This window comes from Rana temporaria, chromosome 2 (assembly GCF_905171775.1).
Source record: "Rana temporaria chromosome 2, aRanTem1.1, whole genome shotgun sequence".
Classification (NCBI taxonomy): domain Eukaryota; kingdom Metazoa; phylum Chordata; class Amphibia; order Anura; family Ranidae; genus Rana; species Rana temporaria.
Genome location: NC_053490.1, coordinates 540,802,944 through 540,821,195, shown reverse-complemented (window position 1 = coordinate 540,821,195; position 18,252 = coordinate 540,802,944). Strand labels below are relative to the sequence as shown.

Here is an 18,252-nt window from a genome sequence, read left to right as displayed (position 1 = left end):
TGCAGGTAAAGTAGCGCAGTGCAGAACAGGAAAAATGGCCTGGTCATGGTCACTACCGCACCAGAAGTTGCCTGGTGTCTCTCTCTCTCTCCCTTATGTTTTGACTCCTCTGTAATTGCATGTCCCTGCTGAAGAAAAGCATCCCCACCTCATGATGCTGCCACCACCATGTTTCACAGTGGGGATGGTGTGTTCAGGGTGATGTGCAGTGTTAGTTTCCCCCACACATATAGGGGGGCGTGTTTTATGTTAATGAATCGTGACCCAACGTGATTGCCGTTTTTAACGAACGGCGCATGCGCCGTTCGTGGACATATCCCAGTGTGCATTGCTCCAAAGTACGCCGCAAGGACTTATTGGTTTTGACGTGAGCGTAAATTACATCCAGCCCCATTCACGGACGACTTACGCAAACAACGTAAAATTTTTAAAATTCGACGCGGGAACGACGTCCATACTTAACATTGGCTAGGCCAGCTTTTTGTTGGACTAACTTTACGCCTGAAAACGCCTTACGTAAACGGCGTATCTTTACTGCGGGCAAGCGTACGTTCGTGAATAGGCGTATCTTGCTAATTTACGCATTCTAGGCGTAAATCAGCATTCACGCCCCTAGCGTCCGGTGGAACTAGACAGCTAAGATACGACGGCGCAGGCAAGTCGTATCTTAGCTACATTTAAGTGTATCTAAATTTGAGAATACACTTAAATGTACGACGGCGCAGATTCAGAGTTACGACGGCGTATATACTGATACACTGGCTTAACTCTTTCTGAATCTAGCTAATAGTGTTTTGCTTTTAGGCCAAAAAGTTGAATTTTGGTGTCATGTGACCAGAGCACCTTCTTCCACATGTTTGCTGTGTCCCCTCCCCCACATGTTTGCTGTGTCCCCTCCCCCACATGTTTGCTGTGTCCCCTCCCCCACATGGCTTCTCACAAACTGCAAACCGGACTTCTTATGTCTTTCTTTCCCCAATATCTTTCCTCTTGTCACTCTTCCATAAAGGGCAGATTTGTGGAGAGACCACTAATAGTTGTCCTGTGGACAGATTCTCCCCCCCTGAGCTGTGCATCTCTGCAGCTCCTCCAGAGTTACCATGGGGCCTCTTGGCTGCTTCTCTGATGAATGCTCTCCTTGCCCGGCCTGGTCAGTTTAGGTGGACGGCCATGTCTTGGTAGGTTTGCGGTTGTGCCATACTCTTTCCATTTTCGGATGATGGATTGAACAGAAGCTCCGTGAGATCTTCAAAGCTTGGGAGATTTTTTTTATAACCCAACCCTGCTTTATACTTCTCCACAACTTTATCCCTGACCTGTCTGGTGTGTTCCTCGGCCTTTGTGATGGTTCTCTAACAAACCTCTGAGAGCCGGTTCACACTTTCGCGGCACGACTTCGGGGGCGACTCTGCAAGTCATCCTGAAGACGACTTCAGAGGCAACCTGCAAAACGACTTCTGTATAGAAGTCAATGCAGGTCACCCCGAGCCGCCCCCGAAGTTGTGCAAAAACCTTTTTCTAAGGTTTGACTTAGAATGATTCCATTGCATTAAATGGGATGCGACTCGTCAGGCGGCTGAGCCGCCTGACGAGTCGCCCCAGTGTGAACCGGCTCTAAGGGCTTCACAGAACAGATGTATTTATACTGAGATTAAATTACACACAGGTGGACTCTATTTACTAATTAGGTGACTTCTGGAGGCAATTGGTTCCTCTAGATTTTAGTTAGGGGTATTGGAGTAAAGGGGGCTGAATACAAATGCGCCCCCCCCCCCCCCCCCACACACACACACACACACTTTTCACATATTTATTTGTAAAGTAATAGTTTTTTAATGTGACTTTCAAATTTTTATAATTTTATTACTGCTTTAGTCATTTGTAGGTTGACCACTAGAGGGAGTAATTGCTCTCGGTCTATTTGTCAATTTTTTTCGCAATTCGCCCAAAATTAACAGACATTCAAACAAAAAGCAACGTTTATGGTTTGGTGTTATATAAAAAGGCAACTCCTTGCAATTGGCTCTCTAGGATTTTTCTTTCTCGAACCCCAAAAAGTAACGAGCCATCAAATTAGAAATAATGACGATGTCCCCAGAGAACGAGGACCATGAGAATGTTCACATAGAACCGGGGACTGTTTGTAGACTGCCAGCCTCTGATAGTTCTGCAGCCACGGTTTCCCGCTCTTCTGCTCGCATTTTTCGGTTTTGTGACGCCTGAAAAATTAGAAAAAAAATCGAGAAAACTGAAAGTCACCAGTGTGTATTTTGTATTGTACATGTGTGATGTCACAGTGGCAGCCAAATCAGACAAACAGCATTGTACAACAAGGTTTTTACTGAATGAATGTAGGGCGACTTGACAATGCACAAAGAAAGAGTATTTATTATCATTATTATTATACAGGTTTTATATAGCGCCAACAGTATGCGCAGCGCTCAACAATAAATAAAGGCAGACATTATGCAATCAGTATTGAACAGAGATGAACAGTCAATAAAACCTTTACAGTAACTGAGATGCTAGGGGTAGTTCCAACACTTGAGCACTAGGTGGCAGTATATTATTACAGGTAACTGAAAAACAGTTTTAGGTGGATTCAGGTAGGCGGGCGCATAGTTGCGGTGGCGTAGCGTATGGCATTTACACTACGCCGCCGTAAGTTAACGAGGCAAGTACATGATTCACAAAGTACTTGCCTGCTAAGTTAAGGCGGCGTAGCGTAAATCGGGCGAGCGTAAGCACGCATAATTCAAATTCGGCTGAGGGGGCGTGTTTTATGCTAATGGAGGGTGACCTGACGTGATTGACGTATTTTACGAACGGCGCATGCGCCGTCCGTGTACATATCCCAGTGTGCATCGCGGCAAAGTACACCGCACGGTCCTATTGGTTTCAACGTGGACGTAAATTACGTCCAGCCCTATTCACGGACGACTTACGCAAACAATTTAAAATTTTCGAATTCCGACGCGGGAACGACGGCCATACTTAACATTACTATTCCAGCTATTTGTTGTAATAACTTTAGGCCTGAAAGTGCGTTACGTAAACGGCGTATCTGTACTGCGTCGGGCAAGCGTACGTTCGTGAATCGGCGTATCTACTCATTTACATATTCTAGGCCGACCGCAATGGAAGCGCCACCTAGCGGTCAGCCTAAAAATTACACTTTAGGATACGACGGTGTAAGACACTTACGCCGCTCGTATCTGAGCCTAATTTAAGCGTATCTGGTTTCCAGAATACGCTTAAATTTGCGTCGGCGTAGATTCCGAGTTAGGTTGGCGTATCTACTGATACGATGGCCTAACTCTCTGTGAATCACCCCCTAAGTCTTATTAGAAAATGAGAAACATCTAAAAGTGGGGAAGACTTACCTTCCCTTTTCGGTGAAGATAGATTTGGAAAGACACCAGGCTCAATACTACTATCAGGACCAGAGCTACGCGGACAGGAAAGAGCTGCACATACAGGATGGACCAAGGATCTGTGGGGGAAACAGACAATATAGAGAGATAAGGTAGAACATCTTGACCCCATGGCTACTGTACAGCACACAGAATTTCAGGGCCGATCCTGGGCGGGTACATGGGGTGCATCCGGCCCCAGTGCTTGCAGCTGAGGCAGAGGGAGGGGCGCCATCAGGGGGCGGGACAGCCCAGGCTGCTTCGGCTTCTGTATGAGGAAACTTTATAAGTCTGGAGCCCCTAGGGGTGGGCGGAGGCAGAGAGAAGACTGGGCGCCACGATCTCCAGCAATAAAAAACAAAAATATCCCAAGACAAGCACACTTTTTTGTTCACTTTCAGGTGCCGCCATGCAGTGGGGCCCAGGCCCCAGCAGCCAGGGCCCAGCCCCCAGCAGCCAGACCCCAGGACCAGCAGTCAGACCCCAGGACCAGCAGCCAGACCCCGGGACCAGCAGCCAGGGCACAGCAGTCAGACCCCAGGACCAGCAGCCCAGCCCCAGAAGCCAGGACCCAGCCCTAAAAGCCAGGCCCCAGGACCAGCAGCCAGGGCACAGCAGTCAGACCCCAGGACCAGCAGCCCAGCCCCAGAAGCCAGGACCCAGTCCTAAAAGCCAGACCCCAGGACCAGCAGCCAGGGCACAGCAGTCAGACTCCAGGACCGGCAGCCCAGCCCCAGAAGCCAGGACCTAGCCCTAAAAGCCAGACCCCAGGACCAGCAGCCAGGGCACAGCAGTCAGACTCCAGGACCGGCAGCCCAGCCCCAGAAGCCAGGACCCAGCCCTAGAAGCCAGGCCCCAGGACCAGCAGCTGGGAATCAAACCATCGTCCCTAGAACCAAAGTCAAAAGTCTCGGAGTCACCTTTGACTCCGACATGACAATGGATGCACAAATAAGTTCAGTAGTCAGCGGATCTCACCATCTGCTGTGCCTACTACGTAGACTCATCCCCTTCATCCCAAAAGAAGACATAGCAGTCGTGGTGGGAACAATTATTAACTCCAGACTCGACTATGCAAACGCCCTTCACCTCGGACTCCCAAAATACCAAATTGCTCGTCTACAAGTCGTCCAGAATACGGCGGCACGACTTGTAACAGGAAAAAAACCCTGGGAATCAATCTCTCCGTCCCTCCACTGGCTGCCCGTAAAAGACAGAATTACGTTTAAGGCACTATGCTTGACACACGAATGGGTTCAAGGAAGTGCCCCCCAATATCTATGTGAACAATTAAAACGTCACAACCCCAATCGCGTTCTCAGATCCACCAACCAAAATCTACTCCAGATACCCAAGGCCCGATACAAGTCCAAAGGAGAAGGAAGATTTGCAGTCCAAGGACCTAGACTATGGAACGCCCTACCAACCAGTATCCGAATGGAAGTGAATCATCTTCACTAACCGACAATTTATTTATATCTCAACTGGATCCACACAAGTTCAACCCCTGAACCACCCTGCTCACCATATCGGTAGAGGACGGTACGTAGAGTGCTGTGACCCAGGTGACAGGCCACGTTCTCTCCTTCGGTCTCTGTGGTCAGGGTCAGTATGGACACCTTGGTGAAAGTTCCGTCCTCGTTCTCTGTCAGGTTCTCATGGGTCTGTTCTTCGCCCAAAGGGACGCTCCAGGAAATGTTTAGATCTGGAGAATAAAACCTTTCCGCCTGGCAGATCAGAAGATGATTCTCAGTGTCCTCTGTCAGGGTCACTACCGGGGTGGCTGGAAATTATAACATAGAATTGGAAAGAAAGAAAATAAATGTGAAATTCAAAAAACTTTTAGAAAAAAAAAACGGGCCACCAGAACTAAAAGCCTTTACAATATGGTTCAGAAACTGACTGCAGGGGGTATTAGAGTGTAAGCTCCTCTGGTACAGAGACTGATGTGACTGGCTCTGTGTTTTCTGTACAGCGCTGCAGTATATGTGACATGCTATATATCATATATACTGGAGTAAAAGGCCGACCAGAATATAAGCCAAGGCACCTAATTTTACCACAAAAAAACTGGGAAAAATAATTGACTTGAGTATAAGCCTAGGGTGAGAATGCAGCAGCTACTGTAGGTGGAAAAGAGGGTCAACAATGCCCATTTGCAGCCTCACTGTGCCCATTTGCAGCCTCACTGTGACCATTGATGCCTCACTGTGCCCATTAATGCCTCACTGTGCCCATTAATGCCTCACTGTGCTCATTGCAGCCTCACTGTGCCTACTGCAGCCTCACTGTGTCCATTGCATGCCTCACTGTGCCCATTGCATGCCTCACTGTGCCCATTGCATGCCTCTCTGTGCCCATTGCATGCCTCACTGTGCCCATTGTAGCCTCACTGTGCCCATTGTAGCCTCACTGTGCCCATTGTAGCCTCACTGTGCCCATTGCACGCCTCACTGTGCCCCGTTGCACGCTTCACTGTTCCCATTGCAGCCTCACTGTGCCCATTGCACACCTCACTGTGCTCATTGCAGCCTCACTGTGCCCTTTGCAGCCTAACTGTGCCCATTAATGCTTCACTGTGCCCATTAATGCCTCACTGTGCTCATTGCAGCCTCACTGTGCCCATTGCATGCCTCACTGTGCTCATTACATGCCTCACTGTGCCATACCTGATCAGCCTGTGTCATGCATTGCAATCAGACGGCGGCCATCCAGTGTACAAAAGTCACGCTTCCTCCTCGTCCTCATCCGTGATAGGGGGAAAACACAGAGTTTCCCAGCAGTGTTCAGTGTTCCTCCTATCACAGACATCCTCTCCTCCTCGTCCCTGGGATGAGGACGTCCGTGATAGGCAGAACGCTGAACAGTGACTCACTGCTGGGATACTGAGTGTTCCCCTATCACAAACAAGGACGAGGAGGAGGCGCGGCTTTTGTACACTGGATGGCCTCCGTCTGACTGCATGACGCGGCTCATCAGGTATGCAGATGGACACAGACTCGAGTATAAGCCGAGGGGGGCATTTTCAGCCCAAAAAAATGTGCTGAAAAACTTGGCTTATACTCGAGTATATACGGTACATGTATAATAATAATAGTGGGTGACTAACCTTAGTTAGATAAATGTCAAGTGTTCATGCAGGCTAGCTGAAATGTCCCTGGCCTGGATTCAAGAAGCAATTGCGCCTGTGTAACCATAGGTTACACAGCGCAATTGCTTACTTGCCCCGGCGTAACGAGTGCTCCTGATTCAGGAACATCGTTACGCCGACTGCAGCCTAAGATATGTGTGGCATAAGGCTCTTATGCCCGCATATCTTAGGCTGCATTCTTGCGATGGCCGCTAGGTGGCGTTCCCGTTGTGCTCAGCGTATAGTATGCAAATTGCATACTTACGCCGATTCACAACGTTGCGCGAGCCCTGCGTACGCAGTTTACGTTGTTTCCGTATGGCGGTTTTCGCGTAAGGCTGCCCCTGCTATTAGCAGGGGCAGCCAATGTTACGTATACCCGTCGTTCCCGCGTCGCGAAATTTGAAATGTACGTCGTTTGCGTAAGTGATTCGTGAATGGCGCTGGACGCCATTCACGTTCACTTTGAAGCAAATGACGTCCTTGCGACGTCATTTCCCGCAATGCACGTCGGGAAAGTTTCCCGACGGAGCATGCGCTCTACGCTCGGCGCGGGAACACGCCTAATTTAAATGATTCACGCCCCCTACGGGATGATTTAAATTGCACGCGCTTACGCCGCGCATTTTGCCCCGAGCGCCCACGCAATTTACGGAGCTTCTGCTCCGTGAATCGAGGGCAGCGCAAAAAATTTGCCGGGGCTCAGGGCAAAAACGTTGCCCTGTGCCTCTGCAAATAAAGCGCAAATGTACCTGAATCCGGGCCAGTGTCTCTTCTGTAATAGAATAATTCCTGCTCCATCTAGTGGCCAAAATGTGGTATAGATCTCTGAAATACCTCAATGAGAAACTATACTGCAGTTTGGCCACTAGGCGGAGGTGACAATCATAGGAATGAAGCTAATCCAAAAATATGGGTACATTTAGCCCAGTGTTGCACGAATGAATTACATTTCAGGATTGTCATGGACCTTGCCTTGCAGTGCTGGAATGTTTCTACTTGAAATCCCAATTCGTGTATTTCAGAAGATGGGACATTATTGACAGTTCATTGCAGGAGATACTGGACACATTACAAGTGGTTTAGTTGTCCTGACTAGGTCAATAGACAATGACCCTTCAATGCTTAGCTCAGACTATTGAAATGCTAAGTGGAACCGGCTTGTGAAATACCTTTTATTGTGTTCTGCAGGTTAAGAGCGGGTGTCAGAGACGACACGTCTCTAGGAGATAATTACCTCCACTAAATGACTTTCAGAATGTGTGTTTGAAGATGTATGTGTTTACGCTAAAAGACTTTGTATTGTTCTAAAGGTCAGAAGCCTCCTGTCAGGAGTATTGAATTAGCGTGGTAATATCTAAAAGAATGTAACCTCTCAGAGGTAGTAATTAAGTTCTGCTAAATAGACCGGGCTATTGTGTACATTGATTACCCCCTGGGGCTTCTTTCTCAATACACATAATGGGCCGGATTCACAAAGAGATACTCCGGTGTATTATCTCCTGATATCTACAGATACACCATCGTATCTCTGACTTACACTGGTCCTATCTATGCGCCTGATTCATAGAATCAGATACGCATAGATAGGGCTAAGATCCGACAGTGTTACAATGTGTTACACTGTGGGATCTTTTTTTAAATTTAAAAATGGCGCCGGGGGCGTTCCTGCTGATTTACGATAAATAATATGTAAATCAGCGAGATACGCAAATTCACGAACGTACGCGGACCCGTCGCAGTGTTCTTACGTCGTTTCCGTAGCGGTTTTCCGTCGTATACTTACCCCTTCTTTTATCAGGCGCAGCCAATGTTAAGTATAGCCGACGTTCCCGCGTCGAATTTAAATTTTTTAACGTCGTTTGCGTAAGTCGTTCTCGAATACGGACGGACGTCGTTTACGTAAGCGTCGCAACCACTGACGTCCTAGCTACGTCAGTGGGAGCAATGCACGCCGGGAAATTCCCCGGACGGCGCCTGCGCATTTAAATCGGCGCGGGAACGCGCCTGATTTAAATAGTACACTCCCCTAGCCGCGGAATTTGAATTCCGCCGGGGGATTTAGGATCCGCCGTCGCAAGTTTGGAGGTAAGTTGTTTGTGAATTAGCCACTTGCCTCCTAAACTTGCGGGAGCGGATCTTAATTCACGTAGAACGAGCGGATCTATAGATCCGCTAGGCTACGTGAATCTGGCCCAATAGTCTTTCTATCCAGCTATTGGAGCAATCCCTGTTGACTATTTCAAGTCCTCATTTGCATGGTCAAGGAGGACCTGAGTGAGAACTGCATATACTTTACAATTGACCAATAGGAAAGCGGTTGTTGAGGGTGGGATGTTCCAAATTCTGTATAAAAGTGTGCTGTGTACTTGAAAATAAAGAGTCCTGTTTGAACATACATACAGCCTGCCTGGTGTTTGTTCTTAATGGGTCTGAACCCTGTAGTTCGGATCCCGGAACCTTGGATGACTGGACCATCAGACGTTGCAATCTGCCAGATGACTCAATAGTAGCAGAGGAGTGTCGGGAGAGCAGAACTGGGCGAGCAAAGGATCTCGTCACAAGGATTGTCAGCTTTTTTTGGAACGGTCGCGTCTAATGTTGTTGTCATTTCCAAACCCACCTTTCTCTACAGCTTCTCACCTGTGATCACAAGGTGTGTCCCGTTCCCCCTGTAGGAGTCCAGAGAGCTGTCCCGGTATGAGCAGATGTAGAGCCCGTTGTCTCTGGGGGTGACCGGAAAGATGACCAGGGAATGAGGCGTGATGGTGACCCTGGGTGTCTTCTCCAGTGTGACCTCCTGGGACCTCCTTCGTTTCCAGTATGAGTGGAGCATCTCCACCTTCTCATCACCGCTGATATTACAGAACATCTGAGCCCTCTCACCCAATGACAAGAGGAGAACCGGCGGATGCTGAACCACCTTCACTGAGCCGAGGCCTGCAAAGATATTCCACCATTATATATGAACATACACAACACATAATATTAAGGGTGGGGTCCAAAACCTGATAGTCATTTTTATCTCATCAGCTTTAATGGGTGAAGACGTTTCAAGACAGGCTCCAATAATTTGGAATTTAATATCAGTGTGACGAATTCTCTGTTCTCAAAAAGCACTAGGTCCGCCGTCAATGCTTCCTCTGCCCAGAACCAGCACCATCCAAGACTCTCCAGCCCCCCCAGTCACCAGACAACACCTCAGTGTAGAGTGGCAAACAACAAACTGCTTTATTTTCACACATGAGCACAACAGATATCTCACGTCAAAGTAATCCCCCCCCCCCACCCACTGTCTGCAGTCTCTGACCATCTCCTGTACTATGTCTGCAGTCTCTGACCATCTCCTGTACTATGTCTTCAGTTTCTGACCATCTCCTGTACTATGTCTTCAGTCTCTGACCATCTCCTGTACTATGTCTTCAGTTTCTGACCATCTCCTGTACTATATGTCTGATTATTCTTTGCATCATCTGCACCAGCCAACATCTCTGACCATCTCCTGTACTATGTCTGCAGTCTCTGACCATCTCCTGTAGTATGTTTTCAGTCTCTGACCATCTCCTGTACTATGTCTGCAGTCTCTGACCATCTCCTGTACTATGCCTGCAGTCTCTGACCATCTCCTGTACTATGTCTTCAGTCTCTGACCATCTCCTGTACTATGTCTGCAGTCTCTGACCATCTCCTGTACCATGTCTTCAGTCTCTGACCATCTCCTGTACTATGTCTTCAGTCTCTGACCATCTCCTGTACTATGTCTGCAGTCTCTGACCATCTCCTGTACTATGACTGCAGTCTCTGACCATCTCCTGTACCATGTCTGCAGTCTCTGACCATCTCCTGTACCATGTCTGCAGTCTCTGACCATCTCCTGTACTATGTCTTCAGTCTCTGATCATCTCCTGTACTATGTCTTCAGTCTCTGATCATCTCCTGTACCATGTCTGCAGTCTCTGACCATTTCCTGTACTGTGTCTGCAGTCTCTGACTATATCTTGTACTATGTCTGCAGTCTCTGACCATCTCCTGTACTATGTCTTCAGTCTCTGACCATCTCCTGTATCATGTCTGCAGTCTCTGACCATCTCCTGTACTATGTCTTCAGTCTCTGACCATCTCCTGTACTATGTCTGCAGTCTATGACTATCTCCTGTACTATGTCTGCAGTCTCTGACCATCTCCTGTATTATGTCTGCAGTCTCTGACCGTCTCCTGTACTATGTCTTCAGTCTCTGACCATCTCCTGTACTATGGGCTAGATTCAGAAAGACTTACGACGGGCGTATCAGTAGATACGCCGTCGTAAGTCCGAATCCGCGCCGTCGTATCTTTAAGCGTATGCTCAAATTGAGATACGCTTAAATGTTGCTAAGATATGACCGGCGTCGTATCTTAGGGTGCATATTTACGCTGGCCGCTAGGTGGCGCTTCCGTTGATTTCAGCGTAGAATATGCAAATGAGCTAGATACGCCGATTCAGAAACGTACGTGCGCTCGGCAGATTTTTTTACGTCGTTTACGTAAGCCTTTTTCCGGCAAAAGTTACTCCTGCTATATGAGGCGTAGCCAATGTTAAGTATGGACGTCGGGACAGCGTCACATTTTTCCGTAGTTTACGTAATTTGCATAAGTCGTTCGCGAAAAGGGCCTTACGTAAGTTACGTTCACGTCAAAAGCATTGACTATTTGTGGCGTAATTAGGAGCATGCGCACTAGGATACGTTCACGGACGGCGCATGCGCCGTTCGTTAGAAACGTCATTTACGTGGGGTCACACTTAATTTACATAAAACACGCCCACATCTTCCATATTTGAATTAGGAGGGCTTACGCCGGCCCTTGTACGCTACGCCGCCGTAACTTCGGGCGCATTATCTTTCTGAATAACATACTCGCCTCCAGGGGCGGACTGACCATTGAGTCACTCGGGCACTGCCCGAGGGCCCCATGCCACTAGGGGGCCCCATCCGGGTTGCCAGGCTCAGTAAAACCAGGGACAGTATGTAAAAATCTGTGTTTTTTTTAGATCTGTCCCTGATATGTCCGAAAATGACATGCTTTTAATGTGAATATCCCAAGATTTTAGCTGCCCGCCTCTGCACTACCTCCTGGCGTGGTGGCCATCTGTAAGCCAGAGGGGCCCCATAATCTTCTATTGTCCGGGGGCCCCATGAGTTGTCAGTCCGCCCCTGCTCGCCTCTCAAAGTTACGGCGGCGTAGCGTATAGGAGATATACGCTACGCCCGCCTAAAGATACACAATTGTATCTGAATCTGGGCCTAAGTCTTCAGTCTCTGACCATCTCCTGTACTATGTCTGCAGTCTCTGACCGTCTCCTGTACTATGTCTGCAGTCTCTGTGCATCTCCTGTACTATGTCTTCAGTCTCTGACCATCTCCTGTACTATGTCTTCAGTCTCTGACCATCTCCTGTACTATGTCTGCAGTCTCTGACCATCTCCTGTACTATGTCTTCAGTCTCTGACCATCTCCTGTACTATGTCTGCAGTCTCTGACCATCTCCTGTACTATGTCTGCAGTCTCTGATCATCTCCTGTACTATGTCTTCAGTCTCTGACCATCTCCTGTACTATGTCTGCAGTCTCTGACCATCTCCTGTACTATGTCTGCAGTCTCTGTGCATCTCCTGTACTATGTCTTCAGTCTCTGACCATCTCCTGTACTATGTCTTCAGTCTCTGACCATCTCCTGTACTATGTCTGCAGTCTCTGACCATCTCCTGTACTATGTCTTCAGTCTCTGACCATCTCCTGTACTATGTCTGCAGTCTCTGACCATCTCCTGTACTATGTCTGCAGTCTCTGATCATCTCCTGTACTATGTCTTCAGTCTCTGACCATCTCCTGTACTATGTCTGCAGTCTCTGACCATCTCCTGTACTATGTCTGCAGTCTCTGACCATCTCCTGAACTACATCTGCAGTTTCTGACCATGATAATGACATTGTTGGAAAGCGTCAGAGCCTGAAAAAGTTCTGCGGACGCCCATGGCTCTATACACCTTCCAATAATGCTGATTTATTGAGAGAATTATTGATAAACCCCCTATCTATTCATAAAGGTAAAAGGCATGAGATGGCTGTACTTACCTTGGATGGTCCCGAGGAGGAGGAGGAGGATAAGGTCCATGGTGTCTCCAACAGATGAACGAGATATATAATAAAGATAAACACCTCTAATCAGGACAATGGCGGCTCACTAACCTACTGACGATCTGATCAAACCACATGATGCGTTTCCTCTTCTCTCCGTCATCAGCGACCTCCAGCGCGAGTTTCTGGGTCATTCGCTTGCTTGGGGACAACATGCAGAATTAGGCCAAGACACCACTAACTACCAAAAGGTTCCTAATAACTAACTGTTATCAGCCAACATGATCGAGCGTGATGTGATTGAAAAATAACATTAAAAATACGTAAAAAATACCTAAAAAAATGTGGCTTGTTTTTGGTCTCTTTAGTTCGTTTTTATTAACCACTTCAATACCGCACACCGTCAAATGACGTTGCTGACTTTCGAGGGGATATCTGAATTATGGGTGCAGCTACAGGCATCATTCAGATATCATTCTTTGCAGCCGGCGATTCTGCGCACCATAAGAGTGATCATAGCGCCCATCCGGTGCTTCTCCGGGCTTTCCCGTGCCATCGGGGGCCCGGAGAACGAATCGGCTGGCACCGGATGACGACGATAGAGATTTCCGGTGACCAGATGGTCACTAGTCATCTCTATGACCGTCAAAGACCCGGGCGTGACGTTATGGGCGGTGCTCCGTAGGCATTCAAGGGGCTACACAGGTACGCAGGCAAAAAGATGCCATGCGGTGCATCTGCGCCGGCAAGATAAGGTCCGCAACCTTATTCTTGTAATGTGGATCAAGGAGAGTTGCCAGCCAGTAATGATCCCTCTCCTTGAAGGCACGAATACGAGGATCCTTCGGCAGGCTTTGCAGGATCAGGGAGGCCATACAGCGTAGGTTTGCAGAGGCATTCAGGGCACAGTCCTCTGGGTCACTGATCCACAGCCACCTCGTCCCAGCCACGTACAAGTCCATGGGTTTCTTGGGACTGTAATTGATCCCTTGAAGACTGCTGCTGATGCTGAGGGCTAGTTATTCCACGCAGCGTGTGCTCCAACATGTTAATAAGAGGGACAGTCTCACTGATGCATGCACTGTCACTGCTCACCATCCTCGTGGCCTCCTCAAATGGTGACAGGCAGTGCATGCATCCCTGATCATGGCCCACTGGCGTGGGGAAAAAAAACAAGCTCCCCTGACCCAGTTCTGCTGCCATATTGGCACAGATACACATTGATGGCCCTCTGCTGCGTGTGCAGCCACTGCAGCATGGCCAACGTAGAGTTCCACCTGGTGGGAATGTCACAGATTAGGCGGTTCTTGGGCAGGCTGTATTCCCTTTGGAGGTCTGTCAGGCAAGCAGTGGCATTATATGACCTCCGGAAATGCACACAGACTTTACTGGCCTGCTTCAGGACATCCTGTAAGCCCGGGTACCTGCCCAAGGACTGCTGCACCACCAAGTTAAGGACATGAGCAAAACAGGGCACATGGGTCAGTTGTCCCTGTCGCAGGGCGGATAGGAGGTTGGTGCCATTATCGCTAACCACCATCCCTGGCTTAAGCTGGCGTGGCGTCAACCACCTCTGAGCCTGCCCCTGCAGAGCTGACAGAACCTCTGCCCCAGTGTGGCTCCTGTCCCCCAAGCACACCAGCTCAAGCACCGCATGGCATCTCATTGCCTGCGTACCTGCGTAGCCCCTTGAACGCCTACAGAGCACCGCTGGTTCCGAGGACACATCAGCACAGGAAGAGGCCACAGAGGAAGAAGAAGAGGAGGGGGTGGAGAGAGGTGTGTCACAACCAGTAGTAGTGTTTTGGAGGCGTGGTGGCGGAACAACCTCCAACACTACTGTACCTTGCCCTGCGCCCTTCGCAGCTGCCAGCAGAGTCACCCAATGCGCCGTGAAAGATAGGTAACGTCCCTATCCATGCCTGCTGGACCATGAGTCAGCGGTAATATGCACCTTACCACTGACCACCCTGTCCAGCGAGGCATGGACATTGCCTTCCACATGGTGGTAGAGAGCCGGAATCGCCTTCCGTGAGAAAAAGGGGCATTTTGGAAATTGCCACTGAGGTACCGCACATTCCACAAACTCACGGAATGGGGGCACAATCTACCAACTGAAAAGGCAGCAGTTGAAGTGCTAGCAATTTAGCTAAGGTAGCATTCAACCGCTGGGCATGTGGATGGCTGGGAGAAAACTTCTTTCGCCGCTGCAGCAGCTGGGGCAGGGAAATTTGCCTGGTACAACCTGCCATCGGTGTACCGATAGTAAATTGCCCGCATGTACTAGGCTGTGACACACCTAATTCTACACCTTCAGTCCCATCGGTGCAGGCTTCAGAGAGGACTGAGGGTATAGTGGGGTTGGAGATCCCAGCTGATGAGGGGCAAGGGGAGGTCCGCTTTGTTCTTTGGTGTGGGTCTTTGAGGTACGCTTGCCAACGAACTGCATGGCAGGTCGACATATGTCTGGTCAAGCATGTGGTGCCCAAGCGGATGATGTTCTGGTCACGCGAGATACGTTTGAGACATATGTTGCAAATAGCAGCGGTGCGATCTGATGCACTCGTCTCAAAAAAGGCCCACACCAAAGAACTTTTGGAATAACACTGAGACACAGCAGCGTCCCGCACATGCGCCCTTAAGCTGGCCCCTGGAGGGCATCCTGCCTCGTTGGAGATGTGCCTGTGCCTCCTCCTCCTCTCTCCTATCAGGCACCCACGTAGAGTCAGTGACCTCATCATCCCCTCCCTCCTCATCACTGGAGCAAACCTGGCAGTATGCTGCAGCTGGGGGAACATGACTGCCAGATTGCTGTACTTCTTGGGCACCCCCTCTCTCTGGGCTCACATTACTGCCTTCCTCTAGCTGTGTACCATCATCAGAGCCTTCAAAACGCTGTGCATCCTCATGCAGCATGTACCCAACACTGTGGTCAAACAGTCTGGGGGACTCCTCAGGAGAACATGGTGGGACTAGGGAAGGAGTGACTGATGCCATTGAGCAGAGGGAAGATGACGCCTTGGCAGCTGCTTTGCCAGACAAAGTACCCTGAGCCTGGGTGAGAGGATGAGGAGGATGAGGACGGCTTGTGGTCATCCACTCTACCATGTCTTCCGCATGTTGCGTCCTAACGCGGCCAGCTGTCGAAAAAAAGGACGAGCGTGTCCCACGGCCACGTGCTGATGAGGATGCACCGTGTCCACGACCAGCACTGTTGCCTCTAGACGCAGAGTCGGCTCGTGACTCTCTGCCTCTCCTTGTTGTCCTTCCAGACATACTAATGGCCTGCAGAGGACAAAGGCAGTACACACACCTCGTAGCTTTAGGTGCAAACTGCAGAGAACACGTGCAGTACACACCAAGTAGCTTTAGGTGCACACTGCAGCGGACACAGGAAGTACACACTACGTAGCTTTAGGTGCAAACTGCAGAGGACACGGGCAGTACACACCAAGTAGCTTTAAGTGCAAACTGCAGAGGACCCGGGCAGTACACACCACATAGCTTTAGGTGCAAACTGCAGAGGACAAAGGCAGTACACACACCACGTAGATTTAGGTGCACACTGCAGAGGACACAGGCAGTACACACCAAGTAGCTTTAGGTGCAAACTGCAGAGGACACTGGCGGTACACACCAAGTAGCTTTAAATGCAAACTGTAGAGGACACGTGCAGTACACACCACATAGCTTTAGGTGCACACTGCAGAGGACACAGGCAGTACACACCAAGTAGCTTTAGGTGCAAACTGCAGAGGACACGGGCAGTACACACCAAGTAGCTTTAGGTGCAAACTGCAGAGGACAAAGGCAGTACACCATGTGAGAATACTGCAGCTAGCACAATCACCTGCCTGCCAGTAAATTAGGAAGAGCTGATCTAGCTAAACTATACAGTGTATAAATATATGTACAACACCTGGGATGTATATATATCCTCTACACACAGTAACTTCAACTGACTAGCCTGCCTGCTCTATCGGCCTGCAAAAAGTGTCACTCTCTCTGTCTCTCTCTGTCTCGCTAACCACCGCCGCACCACACTACACAAGGCCGACCTGCAGACGGCCTTTTATAGTGTGGGGCGTATACTAAACCCCCTGAGCCATAATTGGCCAAAGCCACCCTGGCTTTGGCCAATTATGGCTCTCCGTTTTTTGCGTGCTGTGATTGGCCAAGCATGCGGGTCATAGTGCATACTTGGCCAATCATCAGCCAGCAATGCACTGCGATGCCGCAGTGAATTATAGGCCGTGACATGCCACTCGAATTTGGCGCGAACGGCCCGTAGCGTTTGTAATTCGAACATGGGTCGACTCGAACACAAAGCTCATCCCTAACCAACACCAGTGCCTAAGGCCCGATTTTTCTGCCCCTGTTCAACAGGGGCATGTAATTACAATTCTTGATATATTTCACAGCAGGGCCCGTTCCTGCACCCACCAAGAGTAACTGTGAGGACTTACAGTGTTGTGGCACCAGCGCCACCACCAAAGGCCCAATTTTTCTACCACTGTTTACCAATGGCATGTAATTACAATTCTTGATATAATAGTTCACAGCAGGGTATATGTATATATTTTTTTTATTTTTTTTTGTAAGTGGCCCAGGGCCCCAGATGGTAATCCCCCTTTTTTTTATTTTAATAAAAAACATTTTTTATATATATATATATATATATATATATATATATATATATATATATATATATATATATATATATATATATATATATATGGGCCCAGAGGTCCCCAGGGCCCTGGATGGCAACCCCCCCTTTTTTTTAATACAATATATATATATATATATATATATATATAGCGCCCCCCTACTTTCAGTATGGGCACTACACTAAAGTTAGTGGGGAATGGGAGAGTTACTTTGCTCCCATACACGAATTGTTTAAATTTCTGGGACTTCTGTCATTCCAGAAATGTCCGCTGGGTCAGTCTGTGGTCCAGGGATGCAACATCATCCCTGGCCAGCAGTTGGCGCCAGGGGGAAGAATCAAGGTCACGTTCAAGGTCACTTCAATCCCTTTTCCCAGAAGGCAGAGAAAGTTTTCCCCAGCAGCCAATTGGAGAAGTTTCTTCCTCGCGGGGCATGCTGGGGAGGAGTATATCTGTGACAGGTGTCATGTGTTCTAAAATCTTTGCGGGGTCCCGTTCCAGGTGCGGCATCCACCTTCAGGGTGCGCGCATCCATGGACCCCTCCGGCGTGGCCCACCTGGCCAGAGTTGCAGTTTACGAAAACCCTCATTCGGAGGTACAAGGGGACCCCAGTGACTTGCTGGGTTCCCGCTTCTATTGAAGGGATCCCAGGCTGAGAGCCGCGCGATTGGAGAGTCGGTTTGAGGAGAATCCGGAGGCAGGTCGTCCAACAGAGCCTGAACAAACCAATTGGGGATCCGGTGACCAGAGTACTGACAGGTATGTTTGCTGTCATCTGGTGACCAACGCAGAAATCTACTGGGAGGATTCGCTCTATTCATTTACCTAGCCCAGTTATTGTAATTGGCCCGTGAGACAGGCCCGCATCCTCCCAGAAATTCTAAGTGACACCTTGGTTGCCAGACTTGTTAAAAAGGTACTGTC

At 49.0% G+C, this 18,252-nt stretch overlaps 1 protein-coding gene across 1 annotated transcript; it reads right to left on the bottom strand.

Annotated features, from left to right (window-relative positions):
* Positions 1–1,951: 1,951 nt before the first annotated feature.
* Positions 1,952–9,480, bottom strand: LOC120928729. Its single transcript, XM_040339724.1, has 4 exons — positions 9,187–9,480; positions 4,939–5,196; positions 3,384–3,493; positions 1,952–2,219 (listed from the first exon to the last, which is right to left on the bottom strand). The coding sequence occupies exons 1-4, from the start codon at positions 9,413–9,415 to the stop codon at positions 2,121–2,123; spliced, it is 696 nt and encodes a 231-aa protein (XP_040195658.1). The 5' UTR covers positions 9,416–9,480; the 3' UTR covers positions 1,952–2,120.
* Positions 9,481–18,252: the final 8,772 nt, after the last annotated feature.